Source organism: Lycorma delicatula, chromosome 6 (genome assembly GCF_047948215.1).
Source record: "Lycorma delicatula isolate Av1 chromosome 6, ASM4794821v1, whole genome shotgun sequence".
NCBI classification, from domain to species: domain Eukaryota; kingdom Metazoa; phylum Arthropoda; class Insecta; order Hemiptera; family Fulgoridae; genus Lycorma; species Lycorma delicatula.
Window position 1 is genome coordinate 155,224,428 of NC_134460.1, and position 17,262 is coordinate 155,241,689.

Genomic DNA, 17,262 nt, shown 5'->3' on the forward strand with positions numbered 1-17,262 from the left:
TCCTCAGTCGTCGTTTCTCCGTTATGGCTTCGGAGATATGAGGAGGGAGGTCGTTTCGAACAACTGCTCGAGTTTTGGCCGATGAGCTGCCTGCCAGGGCCTCAGTCATTGACGACGTGACGCGCCCGACAGTGTCGTCGATTTCCTCCGGGGTGTTCAGGAGCTCAGGATTTACCGGCCTGTACTCCCGCTGGAGGGTCTCGTAGAACCTTTTCCAGTTGACTGACCTTCGGGGTATAGGCGGGGGATCTCGGCCACCCCCTGCCTGACCTAGTTCCAACAGGACAGGGGAATGGTCCGAGCTGAGGTCTTCTATCGTTTCAATCATGAATGGGAGGGTACCCCCCTTCATGACTGCGATATCCAGCACGTCAGGCCTAGATCTGCCTGAGCGATGCACGAACGTGGGCACCTCAGGGCCTACGACGACCAAGCGGCGGGCTCTCGCCCTTTCGTACAGCAATCTGCCATTCGGATTTGTCAGAATGCTGTTCCATGACACGTGTTTGGCATTGAGGTCGCCCATGAGTATCATGGGCCCATCCCAATTTTCCAGCACGGCATCCAGATCTGCGCCGGTTACCGCGTCGTTCGGCTTGCTATAAGCCGAAACCAGCCGATACACCGTGCCCAGATGCTCCACATGCACACACGTTTGCTCCATCACGTTTGTATGAAGAACAACGCGCGTATGCATGTGGCGTCTGTGGACTAAAACCGCAGTTCCACCAGAGGTGCGAGATCCGGGTCGAACTGGCCTATCCGTCCTATATGTAAAATAGTTCCGAAGGGTCAGTTGCTTGGTTGGGTTCAACCACGTCTCAGACAACAGTATCACGTCTATCAGTAGATCCTCGGCCAGACGGCATAGTTCCTCCGTCCGGCTTACTACTGAGTTGGCGTTCCACTGCAAGAGTCTGAGGGTGGGCCTAACCATACCTGGACAGTACAGCCATGAGGCACTCTATTAAGGACTGAATACAGTCCTTGAGAGATTTTGCCTGGAGCAGGCGTGGCAAAACCATCATGATATGTGGCAGGATATCCTTCACTGTCATCTGCGACAGGAAGTCCATGCCAGTGGTCTCCAACGGGGTAGCCGGTTTCGGATTGCCGCTGGAGGTGGCTTTTGGCGCGGCCGCCCTTTTGGTGGGGCGCGGGGTCACAGGGGCCGCGGTGTTTTTAACAGCCTGCTTGGCCTTCCCAGCCGGAGCAGGCTTTGCCTTTCCCGTCGAGGAAGGCTTGGCCTTTCCCGTCGAGGAAGGCTTGGCCTTCTTCGCCGGGGCCGGCTTTGACGCCGCCTTTTGTTTCACCACCTTCTTGGTGGTCGCCGCCGGTTTTGGCTTGGCGGGTGTTGGGGAGGGTACCTCCCCTTTTTTCACTACCGCCTTGGCCACAGGTGCCGGCACCTCCGGTTTGGGGGCTGATTTTCCCCCACCGGCAACACGGGCCCAGCTGCGGCCGTCAACAGTCGCGGGCTTTTTAATGCCCTTGACCTTATTGACTTGCTCCTTATAATAGGGGCAACCCCGGTAATTAGCCGGATGAGGCCCCTTGCAGTTAACGCATGAGGCTGGTTCCTCACGCGGCTTAACGCATGTGGCAGTGTCGTGGTCCCCACCACACTTGACACATTGCTGGGCCCTCTGGCAGTAATTGGACGAGTGTCCAAATTTCTGGCATCTGTGGCACTGGGGTGGCCCCCCTCGTGACACAAACGCAGTCACTGCGACCTTGCAGTAAAAAATACTGCCAAGGTCATAAATGGTCCGGGCCGAAGGGGTCCTCTTAAGGGCCACTAGGCAGGTCGGGGTTTCCCGACCGTCCCTTGTGAGGAGCTTCTTAACCGAAACCACCTCATAGCCAAGGGAGGTCAGTTCCTCCCTTACTTCCTCCGGGGCAGCCCCATAGGGGATTCCCCGTATAACCACCTTTAGCTCCCTGTCCTTCGGGAGCTGAAAGGAGTGAAAGGCGATTCCCTTCGAGTGCAGAAAACTCTGCACCGCCCGGTAATCCGCCTCGCTGCCCAGCTGCAGCCTTATCGAGAGCCCGGTGCTTTTAGCCACCAGGCGCCCCCCGATCCGCGACTTAATGTCGCGCGCTAATGCTGGCCACTCCTTCGGGCAGTCCAGCATTATTGGCGGGATTTTCTCCCGCCTGACGGTAGCAGGCTGTGATGGGGCCCCATCATCAGCCTGCGGGTTGGCGGCTGCTGCAGCCTTGCTGCAGCCCGCTACGGGCTCCGTCTCCATAGGAGGCGCGGAGTCCCGGCGTTTCTGGCGCTTCCTAGCGCCAGACCCGCTTTCCTCTCCACCGACGGACAGTTCCGGGGTGGGAGAACGGGGCGGGGCAGGCCTTACTTTTCCTTCCATTGAGGAAAAATAAAGAATAAGATTTAAAAATTAAAATTAAACTTAATTAAACACTTCTTAATGTACACTTGCTGCAAAATAAAACCACTGACAAGAAAAATCAAAACAAGATATAACCTGTAGACCTAAATAGGTACAGATTATATCAAACAATTTAAAATAAAATTATTTTAAAATCAGCACAATAGTCCTATAATAATAGGCTATTAACTTAATGTGTTCGTAATGACTACAAGAGTTCACTTTACATTATTATAGAAATTTGAATAGAATAGAAATAAAATTAAGAAAAGGATTATCCTTTTCTTAATGTAACTGGCCTGTAATCCAGGTAGCTGGCCGCCCGGCTGATGTCCTAGCAGACCCTTCTCACATTGTCTGGCGACGCAGGTAGAAGAACTGTTGAACACCTGGCTGGACTGGTTACAACTCACAATCACAGAGCACAATAAGACACAACCTTTCACTACAAGAGCCAAGGATGGAATCCTGTAATTATTTAAAGATCTGCTTTATTATATTTTAATTATTAGTCATACAGATATTATTCATATTATTGTATCTCTTCTATTAGAAGAGATAAGTCTTGAGAATTATATTTTATACATAATTATGTTTTATACTTGTGTTTTTATGATCACTTAAAAATGTTTGAGATTTATTGTTTTGTTGTTTATGTTTGAGATTGAAGATTATAAAGTAAAGTAAAATGTTAATGGCCAAATGATGAAGAGCTTGACAAACCACACAGTCAAACTCCTGGCCAGCATAGTTGTACAGTCCAAATATTCACCATGTTTTTTTGTTTTTTTTTATGTAATATTCTTTTAAACAATTGATTGTTAAACTTTTTCACCCACCACCCACATTGAGAATCAAAACGTTTCTAGCCTAAAACTTACCATCTGTTAAAAATAATAATTGCAGTTCTCTTAAAAACAGCAACTGCAATTGTTTTTAAACGTGGCATATCCCATTTCTGAGTTGAATGTTACACTTTAAATGAGAGCAATTAAAATGGATATTTAATTGTATAGTTATATAACTATATATATATATATATCATCATTCATTCTAATTTTTTCAGGAGAGCAGAAAAACCTTTGAAATTGAATTAACAGAATGTAATATAACAGTTATATCATAAATTTAATCTAAGATTTCTAATTACCTGTATTTAAGATAAATTCTTTTTTTCATCTATTACTTGCTTAGAAGATTTCTTACAATTCAAAAAACATGTAGGTTATGTCAAACAATGGTGATCGGCTACATAGGGCCTTTTGAACTTGGATGTTTTAGTTATAGTTGAAAAATATGCTTTGAAAAACATCTGTCTGCCTAGAAACTTAATTTTGCCTGCTCTTTTCTTGAACTGAAACCTAATACAAGTGTTCATGATATTATTAGGTTTATATTATAAAATGTTTTTCTGAATTATTGAAATTACTAGGAAACAAAATAATTGTAGAGATAGAATGTAAAGACGTTACTTACAACAAAACACTTTCATTTTTTTAGATAACAGTACAAAAATACATTATAAGAGATATTTAATTGGTTAATTACCATTAGGTTTACAAACTAAAAATAGACTAATGAATAACTACTGCTTCATTAGTACACTGAAAATATAAAAACATTCTTAAAAATTAATGACAAAAAAAATATAGTAACATTACAAGAGATATTTAATTAGTTTCTTATCCTACTGACTTGTATTATAACTAATCAGACTTTTATAAACAAAAAATTAAACTTTGTATTGAATTATTATAATAAGGTTTGCTAACTAAAAATAAAACAAATGAATAACTGTTGCTTCATTAGTATATTGTGAAAATATAAAAACGCTCTTAAAAGTTTAAAGTAACAGTTCTATACATTATAGTTTTACATAAATTTACAGTATAATATTATTTTATTAGGTAGGACTATGCCAAAAATTATTAAATATTTTCTGTTGCTTGGTATCAGATATCGTAGTGCACAAAAAAGTTTGATTCGTTCTTTTCGAAGGTTCGGGTAATAAGACACGGTTACATCTACCTTTTAGGGATCTAGCTTCCTTTACAAGTGTTCCTACAACCTGTCTTCCAACTCTTTTATCTCCTAAATACTGTTTTCCTAAAGCTCTATGTTTTTTGTTTTTTTAAATTTCTGTTTCATGTTTTTTATGTCGGCAATACTTTTTTTTTGGTTTTTCTAACCTTATTTACTTCCTCACAAGAGGTGTTAGTCGCAGTAGGAATATTTGACCCAACTTCCTCATTAATAACAGTCAATTCAATACTAGGTCTTTCAGAACTTACCTCAGAGTCAATCATTGATGAAATAGCTCTTGAATTATTGTTTGGTGTGTTATTTGAGACAACTATATCAATAAACTCTAGCAGGTCTTGTGAATATTCATTATTAGAATCTAAAAATATATAGACAGCAGTGTTACCTGAAATCGGTATCAACGAATTACAAAAAAGGATTCTATCTTCATTGGCCTCATCAAAAGAAGATACATTTTGTTGAACTAATTCGATACTGGCATTTGCACCTACCGCTGCTTTCAATATACCTTCAACTGATCTGGGGTACCTGAAAGAAAAAATCATAAAAGCTAATAATATGGTAGTGAACAAAAATTTATGAATGTTGGAATTTTATTTTATTGACAGAGCTACCAGATATTATTTAATCGATTTATATTGCTTACTTTATAGCATTGGATCGTGATGATCCTATGCTATAATCCTAGACCGAATGCCTTGCATGATGCAAGGCATTCAGCATGTTAGATGTGCAAAGTGCACATCTAAAAAAAAGTAATTATCAAGAAATTATCAACTTACTAGAACATATTACCAATTTTAAATTTATTAAAATAAAGTTAAAGGATAGATTCAATTTAGTGTGTAAAAATGGCTGCAAAGACTGCAATTAAAAAAATCTTTTAAACATCAAGACTTACCAGTTTTGTCTAAAGGACAGGAGCTCTGGACTGCTTCTGTTTCAATTTCATTAACAAATTCATTTTTTTTTGCCCCTTGGGTTTCTAGAAAAAGAACATAATACAATAAAATCATTAACAAAAAAATGTGTAATGAATTTTCTATTATAAGATACTTTAGGTTATAAGGGAAAATGTAACCATAACAGATGTTTAATCGAAGTACTAAAAGTTATTTCTAAAGAATCTTAAAACAAATTCTGCTTATAGGTCAATACCTTAAGCAAATAACATAATTAGGGAAAAAATTAATTATTATAAATTTCATATGGTATCATTAATGGTTTTCGTAAATAATCAATGAAAATGATAGCTAAATTTAGTACATCCTAACCTTAAATTGAATTATACAAGTTATATTAAAAAGGAATTGAAATTAACTTACCAGTAAATTTTCTTGTTCCCCACAACTAAAAATGTGATAACTTATTCATATTTTCAAAAACACAGTTAAATCTACATAAAAAACAAAAAACCATTAACCACATATGTTAATCACATTAATACAAGTACAAACAGCTGATTGCATGAAATCTCTTAAGTAACATCTGGTTCACATAACATAGTTCACCCTAAGCCATCTACATAACGATATCAAATAGAGAAAAACTCCCATGTGGATTAATGTTACACAAGAGGTTTCTAAAGTTGAGAAATATTCAGTTTTTACCTAGGAGATTTCTTTTTTTCACCACATAGACTTGTAGAGTTTGAAAAGCTGATTCCAGTGATATACAACTCAAAATTGATTTTTGAGGCACATAGGAGGTTTCACAGAATGAATGATGATATATAATTATATAACAGCAGTGATAACGTATTCAGTATATAACAATACAATTATTAAAACAAAGCTTTCAATTGAAAAATATTTTAGTAGGTATTTAATTTTAATTTGAAATATCAGAAAACATAGTTTTGCCGTTACCTTCCTATTAGCCATCACCTTCCTAGACAGCTTGAATGCCTCCAATTTTCAAAGGGGGCATTATCGCCCCCTTTGAGAACAAATGTTTTAAACTAATTTTTTTTAATTAGGTACAAAATCTTCAACATTGAACATTGTAATTAAAATTCTAAAGGTTCTGTTGTTTTTCTTTCTGGATTTCTTATTTACTGTTACTGCCAAAAAGTGTTACGCTACATATTTGTATATTTACAACTTTTATAAGATTTTTCCTAAGAAATTCTATAGGTCTTTCGAACAGTAATGAACTTCAGCTGGTTTTTTAGTGTTAAGATAATGTTTATAAACACTTCATAATGTTTTAAATTATAAACTGTCATAGAATTATATAATCCAACAGAAGTAAATGGAACACAAATGGTGAGTAGATGGTTATATTAATATTGGCAATGTTTAACATTGTCTTTGAAATTATGTTTTAAATTATATTAAAAATTACTATGTAAAGGCAATCATTATTTCAAAAAAATGTTTTTCAATGTTTATTCATTGTAATGAAATGTTTTTAAATGAAATTCTTTTCTTGAAGATGCTTTTACAGATAAGATATTGCACAGGAAGATACAACTCTGAATGAGTTACAACTCAATGAATGATAGAACTCTGAATGTACTATATTGTTTGTTTTGAAGAAGCCACTGTAGTTATAATTTCAAGTCATAAGAGTTCTTGAGAAAATTGTTGAATTTTTGATAAAGTTATTTTCATCCTAATCTGGATGAAATTATAAAGCTAATCTGTCTTTTTAAAATCTTTTATTTTGATGTTCCTGTTAAATTTTGTAATTAGTCATTCAATTAGGGTAGTTCAGTGTATTAATATGTGAATCCTATTGTCAATGCAAATAAGATGTGAACTAATAAATAAAAAAAAAACGTGCAGATTCAATAGCTAAGGGTGTCATTACATATTGATTCAGTTTTGTTTCTGATAAGCTGAGTACATTTCAAAAGTTAGAAACATATCTTATTGCTATTTTATTTTAGTCCTTTTATTGCTATTACCTTGCTTACGTTACTGCTTGCTTTATTATCTTGCTATTTATTGCTTACTTTATTGCTGTTATCTAGTTTTCTTGAAAGATTAGTTTTCTGAAAGATTTCATCAGAAATTACTTCTGTGGAAATATTTAATAGTTTGAGATTTTACATTTTTTTAACTAGCTTATTTGGTTTTCCTTTTTTAAAAAAAAAGTTAAATATTTGTTTCATTAATTTATTTTCATCCATTCCAGTCAAGTGACCATAAAATTAGTTATTTTTCTAATTGTATGACTTTTCAAAATTTTGGTAAAATTCTTCAGATTTGCTTAAATTAGCAGTATTATTTTGAGTTTTGGCCGTAAAGTTACAATTATTAGATTTCCCTAAGAAATTTTGTAAGATGAAAGCCACTTTGATTTTTTGTGTTCTGGCTTTTATTTTTTTCTAAAACATGTTCAGCATAATTATTTTGCTTTAAATTTTTAACTCTTGATTGATTCTTATTCTGAAATTTTCACTTTTTGGATTCTACTTTTATTATTGGAATCCATTATATAAAATTTGTAGCCTAATTTGTTTGCACATTTTTCTAGTTCTTGATTTTAATTTTCTCTATCTAAAGTCTTACCAAAGTTATCAGATCATCAGCTAATGGTAAAACATTTACATTTAAATATTAAGATGTTGACCCCCCCCCACCCCATTTTTATTAAGTATTTTTATTTTCCTATTATATTCTGCAATTAATTTTTCCAGAGCACAATCGAGTAATATTGTAAGACCATCCTCTTGTCTCATTGTAGTTTTTATTTAAAAGGTTATTTTGATGGGTTACCATACTTTAACTTCTACTGCTATAGCGCTAGACAGGGTAGTAAAAAGCAACAAGAACACATGAAATAGATTTACATTATCAAATAAAATATAATACTGCTTACTAAGAAGTTAAACATTTTTACAACTTATATTGCCAATGTCTATCTACGTTTTAACCATTACTTTAATCTGGCATTATAGTATTAGTTTATAGCACATTAACGTAACTGCAACATAATAAATAATAATTATTATAATCACCAATCAGCTGTCACTGATCACCGATGAGATCCGATTACAAATCCTGTTAATTGGATACACAATATAATACTGCCTATTAGGCTGTACATCATCCCTACTGTAATCTTCACACAAATTCTTATTTAAGTCCAATATTCAATATTATATCAGTTGGGTTTAAGGAAACACTTGCTGTTATGATTACATTTACTATTTGATCATAAAATTTGATTTGTGACCTCAAAAAGCAGCAACAGCACATGTATTCTTCAGGTCTAAAGTGAAGCGTGTAATTAGAAAGGAAAGCTGGGATGTACGAGTAAAGTGTTATTAGAAGTGGATTTGCAGGTTTGTTTCTAATGTTATAGAATATATATTGTTATATTAACATAATGGAAAAATTAACATTATTTGTACCTCCCTTAAGGTGGTACACAGTTACTTTGTACTAATTATAAATTGAAGGTGGGTTCAAGGATAGGATTTTTTTAAGGCAGACAGTTTTTGAAAAACAAAGTTTTAACAGTTCATTGGTGTATCTCAATTTTTACACTGCTCAAAAACGAGTGTAATGTATTTAGAATGTGTACATACATATATATATATATATATGTGTGTGTGTTTGTATGTTTGTTCCAATGTAGCTGCACAACAGTTGAACCAATTTAGAAGTATGACTAAGTTGGATTCCTTATTTTACTGGGAGTGTTCTAGGCTATATATATATATGTATAAAAATTATACAATATACAAAATTGTCATCCACACTATATTATAGATTATATAACAACATTATAGATTTACAACATTATAAGTATACAGTTTAGTAAGAAGTCAATGCCACACAGTGCTTCCATCTCATCAAATGCAAAATAGAAAATCCACTCTTAAGTTAAATTTAAAATAAGGTTACAGGTACTTCTTACACTACCCAGCAGGCAGTTATAGAACCTAGGTATTACCTAGGTTTATAGTTCTACACTATCTTTCGGTAGGTAATTCCCTAATTTTTTATTGTTTTTTAGCTGCCATAATTCACACCTCTATTATTTTTCTTATGTTGGCAATGCAATCTATAATTGAATTTCAAATTAACTAGGACAAAGTAGATTTGGTTTAGAAGATAGAGTGGAAAAAACTTCCTTAAATTTAATAAACCATCAACCCAAGTATGTAATAAAATTCACCTGATATTTCACTTAACAGTTGCATTTATATAAGCACAGTCACCATTATGGTGTATTCATGGAACTAATAAGCCGAAAGTAGATGAAAAATTAAAAATTTGATATTTTATTTTAAAGCGTTATGAACTAATTTACTGACATAAGCCTAAATTATCCAGATCACTTGCATTACAGTTTGCAACTTATCAAGATTGTTATGAATATACTAGAGCAGTATCATACCCAATATAAATCAGCTGGTCATATAATAACCATATGTTTACTAGTAACTTTAAAGTGGTTGTCAAAAAAAATTGTCTCGTTATTTTAGATCTCGTATAATCTATTACATAAAGATGAAAAGGGGTTTTGTTTGTTCGGGATAAACAAAAAACCACTTGATCAAACGCAACCAGATTTTTACCCATGTTTCTTGGGCATAACTGAGAAGGTTTTTTGATGTATTTCATTTAAAAAAATCTCTGAAGAACCAACTGATCGATTGCTTTCACATTTTCAGGATACATTCGTATTACACCAGGGAAGGTTTTAAGCCACAGACCGAGGCTCTTGCTCCCTTGAACATTAATAATTGTATTATTTTTTCACCCCCAAGGAGCCTGAAGTTGTAAATTAAAGATATTCTTTACGGAAAAAAAAGATTAATTCTTTTACTTCATTATTATGGCAAAGAAATAAGTTATGAATTTTTCTGTCAAAAGTGTGTGTACTTTAGTTACTTTAGCTATTGTTATTCTAACCCACCGGGGGTCGGTCTAGTGGTTAACTCTTCAGCTGATTTGGAAGTCGATCTTTCTAACATTCAAATTCTAGTAAAGGCAGTTACTGTTATACGGATTTGAATACTAGACCGTGTATACCGGTGTTCTTGTGTTTCAATTAACCACAATTCTCAGGAATGGTCGACCTGAGACTGTACAAGACTACACTTCAAACCCATCATCCTGTGAAGTGTTATGGTTCCGAAGCTAAACAGAAAAAGCAAGATTAAAAGCTACTGTTATTCTGTCTTTTTCTAGTTTCTTTTTCAGGTTTCTATATTTTTTTGTTATTTATCAGTATATAGGTCTAAATATTTGTTATTTATCAGTATTATTCTCACACTAATGAGGATAATGAACAGTGCGCATGTCCAGGGGAGCGTAGCCTTCTAGGTAGACGGGAATGGCGACCGAATTTAACTCTTTGGGTGTTCAAGGCGCCATCCCTCTGTAACACAGGAATGGCGAGTGCTGCGGCCCTGGGAGACCCTGACTTGGGTGGAAGTTTTACCTTGGCCTTGGGGGTCCAGGTTCCGACTAGTCTTTAATAAATTACTGAATTATTTGAAAGACCTTCATATAAATTTATATGAATAAAATTAAACGTTTTTTATCCACAAATATTGCCGTTGTACAAACAGCAATTGTTAAAATCTAATTGAATTATAATAAAAAAAAAAAATAAAGAACCTTAATTTTCTTCATCTTAAAATAAAATAACTTTACATTAAATGGAATAATAGTTTTTCTCGAATGATTTTTATTAATATCTCATATTGCAATATTTTATATTTATATATATTTTCATTCTTCAATTATTTTTTTAACTCTTTGCCAGTGGATTAAATATATTTTAATAATAATTTTTCCATATAAAAATCTTAATTTATGACTGTAGACTCATCCTCAAAGATTCAAATATTGTATCGTTTTTATTTTTGCAAGTAGCAAAATATTAATAAAATATTAGTGAACAAGTTTGTTGTTAAATAAAAAATTTTTGCTCAGGAAATGGAAACTGAGAGTTTTGTACTTCAAGATTCATAATAGCATGACAAAGACATATACCAACAATCTATAAAGAACCTCAAATGCTTTTATCAGGCATGATGGGTAAAATTGCATTTACTTGTGTAATATAAATGTTGTTATAATGATACTGCAAATTAGTAATCATGGTCTGCAATTCAATGGATATAACAAAGGTAGCCAAACATCTGAATTTATGTAGTTGTAAATTCCATTAAATTAAATAAATTATTACATGAATTTTATGCAAATCTATCATTTATTCCATTGAATGAATTATTCAATTTTTATTATTATTATTTTCTGTGAAGTAAATAACTAAGTCAAGTAACTTACTTGCTTACTAAGTAAGTAAATAAGTAAAGTAACTTACTTTTGCCTTGTCAATAAAGCACATTTTATTTTATTTTTTTCAATAGCAGTGGTCTATATAAGTTATTTGTAAATCTATGCCTATTGTGTATCACCTTACACTAAAAATAGTTAAATGAAAGAAAAAATTTATCGGCTGAGTTATCTCAAAAATCCAAACTGAACAAATTACTATATTACAAAAATAAAAATCTCTTAATCCAGCTTTAGATAATGAAGTAAATTTCATATTGTGTGTATTTAAAATAAAATAAACGTGCTAAACGGATGACGATTGAATGGAGGAGAGTTTTAAACAATAGTGAAACTCCATACGCAACAGACTCAGAATTTAAGAACACACAGGAGGCTTCATAAATCCTACAGAGTTGGCAGCCAATATGTAAAGTGATTAAGCTGTTTACTGCTGCAGTAAACATCAAAAAGAACTACAGATTTTTACAAGATGCAGTTTTTTTAAGATATAAATAACTATTACTAATTATATTTAATTTTTTCATTTGTAGATGGCTTGGTTAAAAGAAGAAGGATTTGGAGGTATCATGGTTTGGTCTGTAGTTACGGAAGACTTCAGAGGGTCTTGTGGAACAGGAAAATTCCCATTAATGAATGCAATAGGACAAGAATTAGATGGTTACACAGTAAAATATGATGGTCCTTAGGAAACTTCTAATCCTGTTGGTGGTGTTGGTTATACAACTAAAGATCGTAAGTTCTTTACCAAAAATAAAATAATAAATTATACTGTATACATTCTGTATAATGATAACCAATTTTTAATTTGCTAGTTTAATTTACTTACTTAATGTAAGAATTATCTTATTGTTCCAAGCTGTAGTTTTAAAATTAGTTTAACTGTGGAGTAGAATAGAAATATTATTTGATAGATTTTTTTGTGAATTTTGAGTAACCAAATAACCTTTACTTTTTGCAGCCCGGTTAAATAATTATTAAAGAAACCATATCCTCCTATTCTTATATCATATCATATCCATATCTCTATTCTTTACGTATTAAACAGCTACCTGAAAACAAATTTAACCTTTCTTTATTAAGCAAAACAGTCATCCATTCCTAAAATTGTATGCCCTGTGGAATTATCTGACTGCATTATACACCATTCACCCAGATCCCCCAATGGAGGGTTAAGTGGTGGTAATCCTTTACTTGAGTGAATAGATAATATTCCTGATATTAATTGATTTGCGATGCTACTACCTCAGATTCAAGTAGCTAGCTAAAAGTATAACTTTTAATGGATTTGAACCCCCTACATGTTACTGTTTTTTTTACTTTTTTCATAAGGATAAAGAATACAGAACTTTCTCAGGAATTGTCCGACTGAAATTGAACCGATGTAAGTGCCTAATTGTAGTTGTGCCCTAACGTAATGTACTTTTTAAGTAAATTGTATTTGAGATTTATGATAAGATGGATATTTTAAGACTTTACATACAAAAAAGTAAACAAAATAAAATATCAAATTCATCAAAATGATGTGCCATAAATTTGTACGGTTCTTCCATTTCTGTAAATTTGTATTATTTTATTTACTGAATATTTTTCTTGTTCCTTACATCTTTCCTTATTTCATTATAACTTCTTTCACCACTATAAGTCTCATCTTCTCTATACTTTCATTTTTTCCTGATTATTATTTTACTGAATTTTACGTACTAGAATGTTGCTCAACCAAATATATAATTTTCAGTTCTTTTGTTATACTTTTTTAAATTATCTATTATTGTTTTAATTTTGTGTTAAAAACAATAAATATATCGTTCAAAAGATAATTCAATTAGTTTTAAAAAATAAAATTATAATTAAATAATAATTAAAATTATTAAACACAAATTATCATTAATCAAAAGAGATTGTTAATTATTATTATTATTATTGACATCAACAAAATGTATAAACTTGAGAAATCTATAAAAATGCTGTAGAGCTTTATCAGTATTTATTTAAAACAAATGAAAGTGAATTTTCTATTATTTGTGATAAAAAGGTACAATAAATTTGAAATTTAAGATAAAAATTACTTTCTATATTAGCTTTTTATATTCTTTACTAGCAGTAATGAATTACAGTTCTTTGAGCCACACTAAGACACGAATTGTATTTAAGTGTGGTTATTTACTTGTTTCTTTTAATTACAATTGTAGATATTATCTTAAAAGTAACTGGATGCAACACAATCTTCTCTATAAATCTCCCAAATGTAGACATACCTAAATAACATGACAGACATTCTGCTCATGACTGCATTCTACGTACCTATATAAAACACAAAAATATTCATCCTTCCAAACTGATTATTGAAATTTTCAAGACCTGTCAACACCTTCGTAAACAAATACTACAAGGCCACACAAGGGGGCCACATACCTTTTAGATAATTGCTGAGAGATGGATGGAGCAATACAATTCACAAACCTATCAAAGTATATCAATTTCCTTCAACGTTTCTATTCCCTGTTCTATAGTTGTTTAGCAAATATTATTATATTGTCTACCAGCCTGCTTCTTTCTCTTCATTTATTTACTTACAGAGAAAGAAAATTTCAGATCAGTTGAGTTATATCCTGACAAATATGTAGTGCATCATGAAACACTGAATAACAGGACCTAAAAAATTAAATTAGAAACTAGCATTAGAATTTAGATATGAAACTTATAAATATAAAAAAGCCTATCAATCGTGATTGATACACTATAATATTTGGTACGTAACTACAATTTACAATAATATCTATTTGTATAAATTTTTTTCAACAATCAAAATTTTTTGGATCCATGGAAGCCTGGTATTGTATACCAAAAATGAGTTTAATCTATTGTTTGAAATGTTCTTTTAATCCTGTAACTTTTTAAATATTCTTCAAATGTTTTCCTACAGGTAGATCTAAAACTGCGGTTTGCTTATTTACTTTTAATTACTGAAAACTATTTTATTTTTTATATATTTTTTAAGTATTGTCAACTGATGCGGTCAGTATCTACTGGATACTATGAGAATAGAATTACACGCTCGGGAACAACCACATCAAAACCAGAGTAGTAGCATTTCTGTCTTTCAAATGTCTATCATAAAGGCACATAACCTTGTAATTTAACTTTGATTAATAGTTTTCAGTGGCTTTATCAGTGTTAAGAACAGTTAACATAGTAGGTGATCCTTACTTAACATCATTTTATTTTCAGAAATGTTTGAGATCACCCAGGAGTTACAGAACTCTTATGTTGAAAGCAATGTAATTACTATAGTAATCGGGCATAAAATTTAGTTTACATGTACAATTTTATAGGTTTTTTGTAATTGAAAAATCATTTTTGTTATTACTTTTCAAGAGTTGTACTGTAGTTTAAATTTTAAAAAACGTTTAGATAAAATAATTATATTTCTGCTAAATCCAAAAGCATATTTTATGATCCAGTAGTAACTATGTAATTTACGTGTGAGTATTGTTATTGTAATAGGCAACTTAATGTGCGTCACAAGTCACTCGCAAAATGACATAGCCGTACTCAAAAATACCTAGTATTTCACGATGGGCTTATTAGAGATTTTCCTGTGCCTTCTTCACTTAAATGAATATACTTTTGCATTTGTTTAAAAAAAATACTGGTGATGTTCAGTACTACAAATTACATTTTTACTCTGTTCACTGTGGGGACTCTGTTCACTGTTCATTGTGTATAGTGAACATCATTATTATCAGAGAAAGTTAGTCTGACAGGTGTTATCTTTATCTCAGTTGTTGCTGTATGTGCATCATAATCATAAAAAATAATGAAAAAGATAGTGTACACCAGGAAAAATATGATATAATTTCCTTTTTTAAGCTGCAAAACCAGCAAAATCTCTAAAAATTTGAATATTTTTGTTCGGTAAACTAAGAGTATAATGAATATATTTTTTCCACAGGAAATGCAGTGTCATGTGAAGAGGAAGACGATTAAATATCATACCACCGAGATAAAGCAGATTGCACTTTGTACTATATGTGTGAAGGTGAAAGAAAACATCATACGCTATTCCCATAAAATCTTTTGTTCACTCTGAAAATGTCTGTGATTGGCCAGAAAACGTAGAAGGCTGCATGCATCATACTCAAGCAACACTACCTGCTAAGAGGAGATAAAATAATTATTATAATAACATTAAGTTTTCCTATTTTTTTTACAATGAGCTCATTTTCTATTTACTTTACACTGGTACAATTGTTTGTTCGGTCTACCTTTTTTGAATTTTATTTATGATTGGCCATTATTTTATACTGTACCTAATAATTATTATCTTTAATTTATAAATACTATTAATACTTCTGTTTTAATTATGCATTTTTTTTTTAATGTTTTGTATTTTATGTCAAGTAATGTTATTTGGTTTAAAAGTTATTATGATTACTTTACTGCTTTTTTTACTGTAATTACTTTACTTATTTCTTTTTATAATAACAAATAATTGTTTCTTTATTTTTTGTTTATAAAATAATTTGTTGATTTAAAAGTGTTGATTCCTTTATTGTAATTCTTTCCCGTGTTTGTTTTTATTTGCTTAATAATTTAAAAATTATTCTTAATGTTTTTCCTTTTTTTTCTAGATATTTGGTTCTGGTTTAATAATGACAATCTGTTGCTGATTACTTTACTTGTATTCCCTATTTATATAAAAATGTTTATTTTAATTACAAAGTTTTTCTGTAAATTGACAATTGATATTTTTAGTAGATCATCTGCAAAGATTCATTGCCAACATACTTAATATTCTTGTATCGCTTTGGTATATTTAATAAATCTTTTAAATAAATTGATGGTAAATTACTGGTCATTTTTTGTTAATTTCTTTTACATATAACATTTTTATGATCATAAACTTTAAATGTGATTTATATCTTCACAATTTATTCTGATACATTTGTATATTATTTTGTATGTTATTACTAATTTTAATAATAATGGTGTCATACAGATTTTTTTTTTTTGAAACTATTAATATTCCATTTCAGATAAAAAAAAAAATATATATATATATATATATATATATATATATATATATATATATGTGTGTGTATGTATGTATGTATACATACATGTAATGGTGTTTTTATATTGACATGGTTTTAACCGCTTACAATTACTTTGACATCTTTTGGTAATATTGAACAGTTATACTTAGATAATTTTTTTTAAAAGTTATTATAATAAGCAGGCCGTAATGACATATAACAGCGAATATGATAAAAGTTTCTTATAATTTTCTATTGTAATATACAAAATATATATATATATATATATAATTGTAATTGTTAAGTAATTGTTATGTTTATTTTAACTACAGATTGATATCGTTGCAGTTGATCATTGATATGGTGCAGGCCCCTTGGGGTGGTTGGATAGATTGATAAAACAGAACTAATTGATATGTATTAATATTTATTGATTTGTGTTACAAAATGAAATGCATTATGACAAAAGCTGTTTGTTGTGCATGGGGATTGAAAGGTATAGTTTTAACCAAAATATAA

General features: G+C 32.0%; 1 protein-coding gene across 6 annotated transcripts in view; it reads left to right on the plus strand.

Annotated features, from left to right (window-relative positions):
- The window catches only part of LOC142326390 (endochitinase-like), an 83,740-nt gene extending 67,058 nt beyond the window's left edge, over positions 1-16,682 (plus strand). For 2 of the 6 annotated variants that reach the window (XR_012756768.1, XR_012756769.1), the window contains exons 3-5: positions 2,704-2,863; positions 12,238-12,439; positions 15,660-16,682. Coding sequence is in view for 1 of the 6 variants with exons in the window: in XM_075368863.1 (XP_075224978.1) it covers positions 12,238-12,393 (156 nt within the window). In the remaining 5 variants the exon portion in view is untranslated. Of the gene's footprint in view, positions 1-2,703; positions 2,864-8,713; positions 8,731-12,237; positions 12,440-15,659 lie in introns of those variants that run through there. The other 4 variants (XR_012756772.1, XR_012756770.1, XR_012756771.1 and 1 more) reach the window with 3 other exon arrangements.
- Positions 16,683-17,262: the final 580 nt, after the last annotated feature.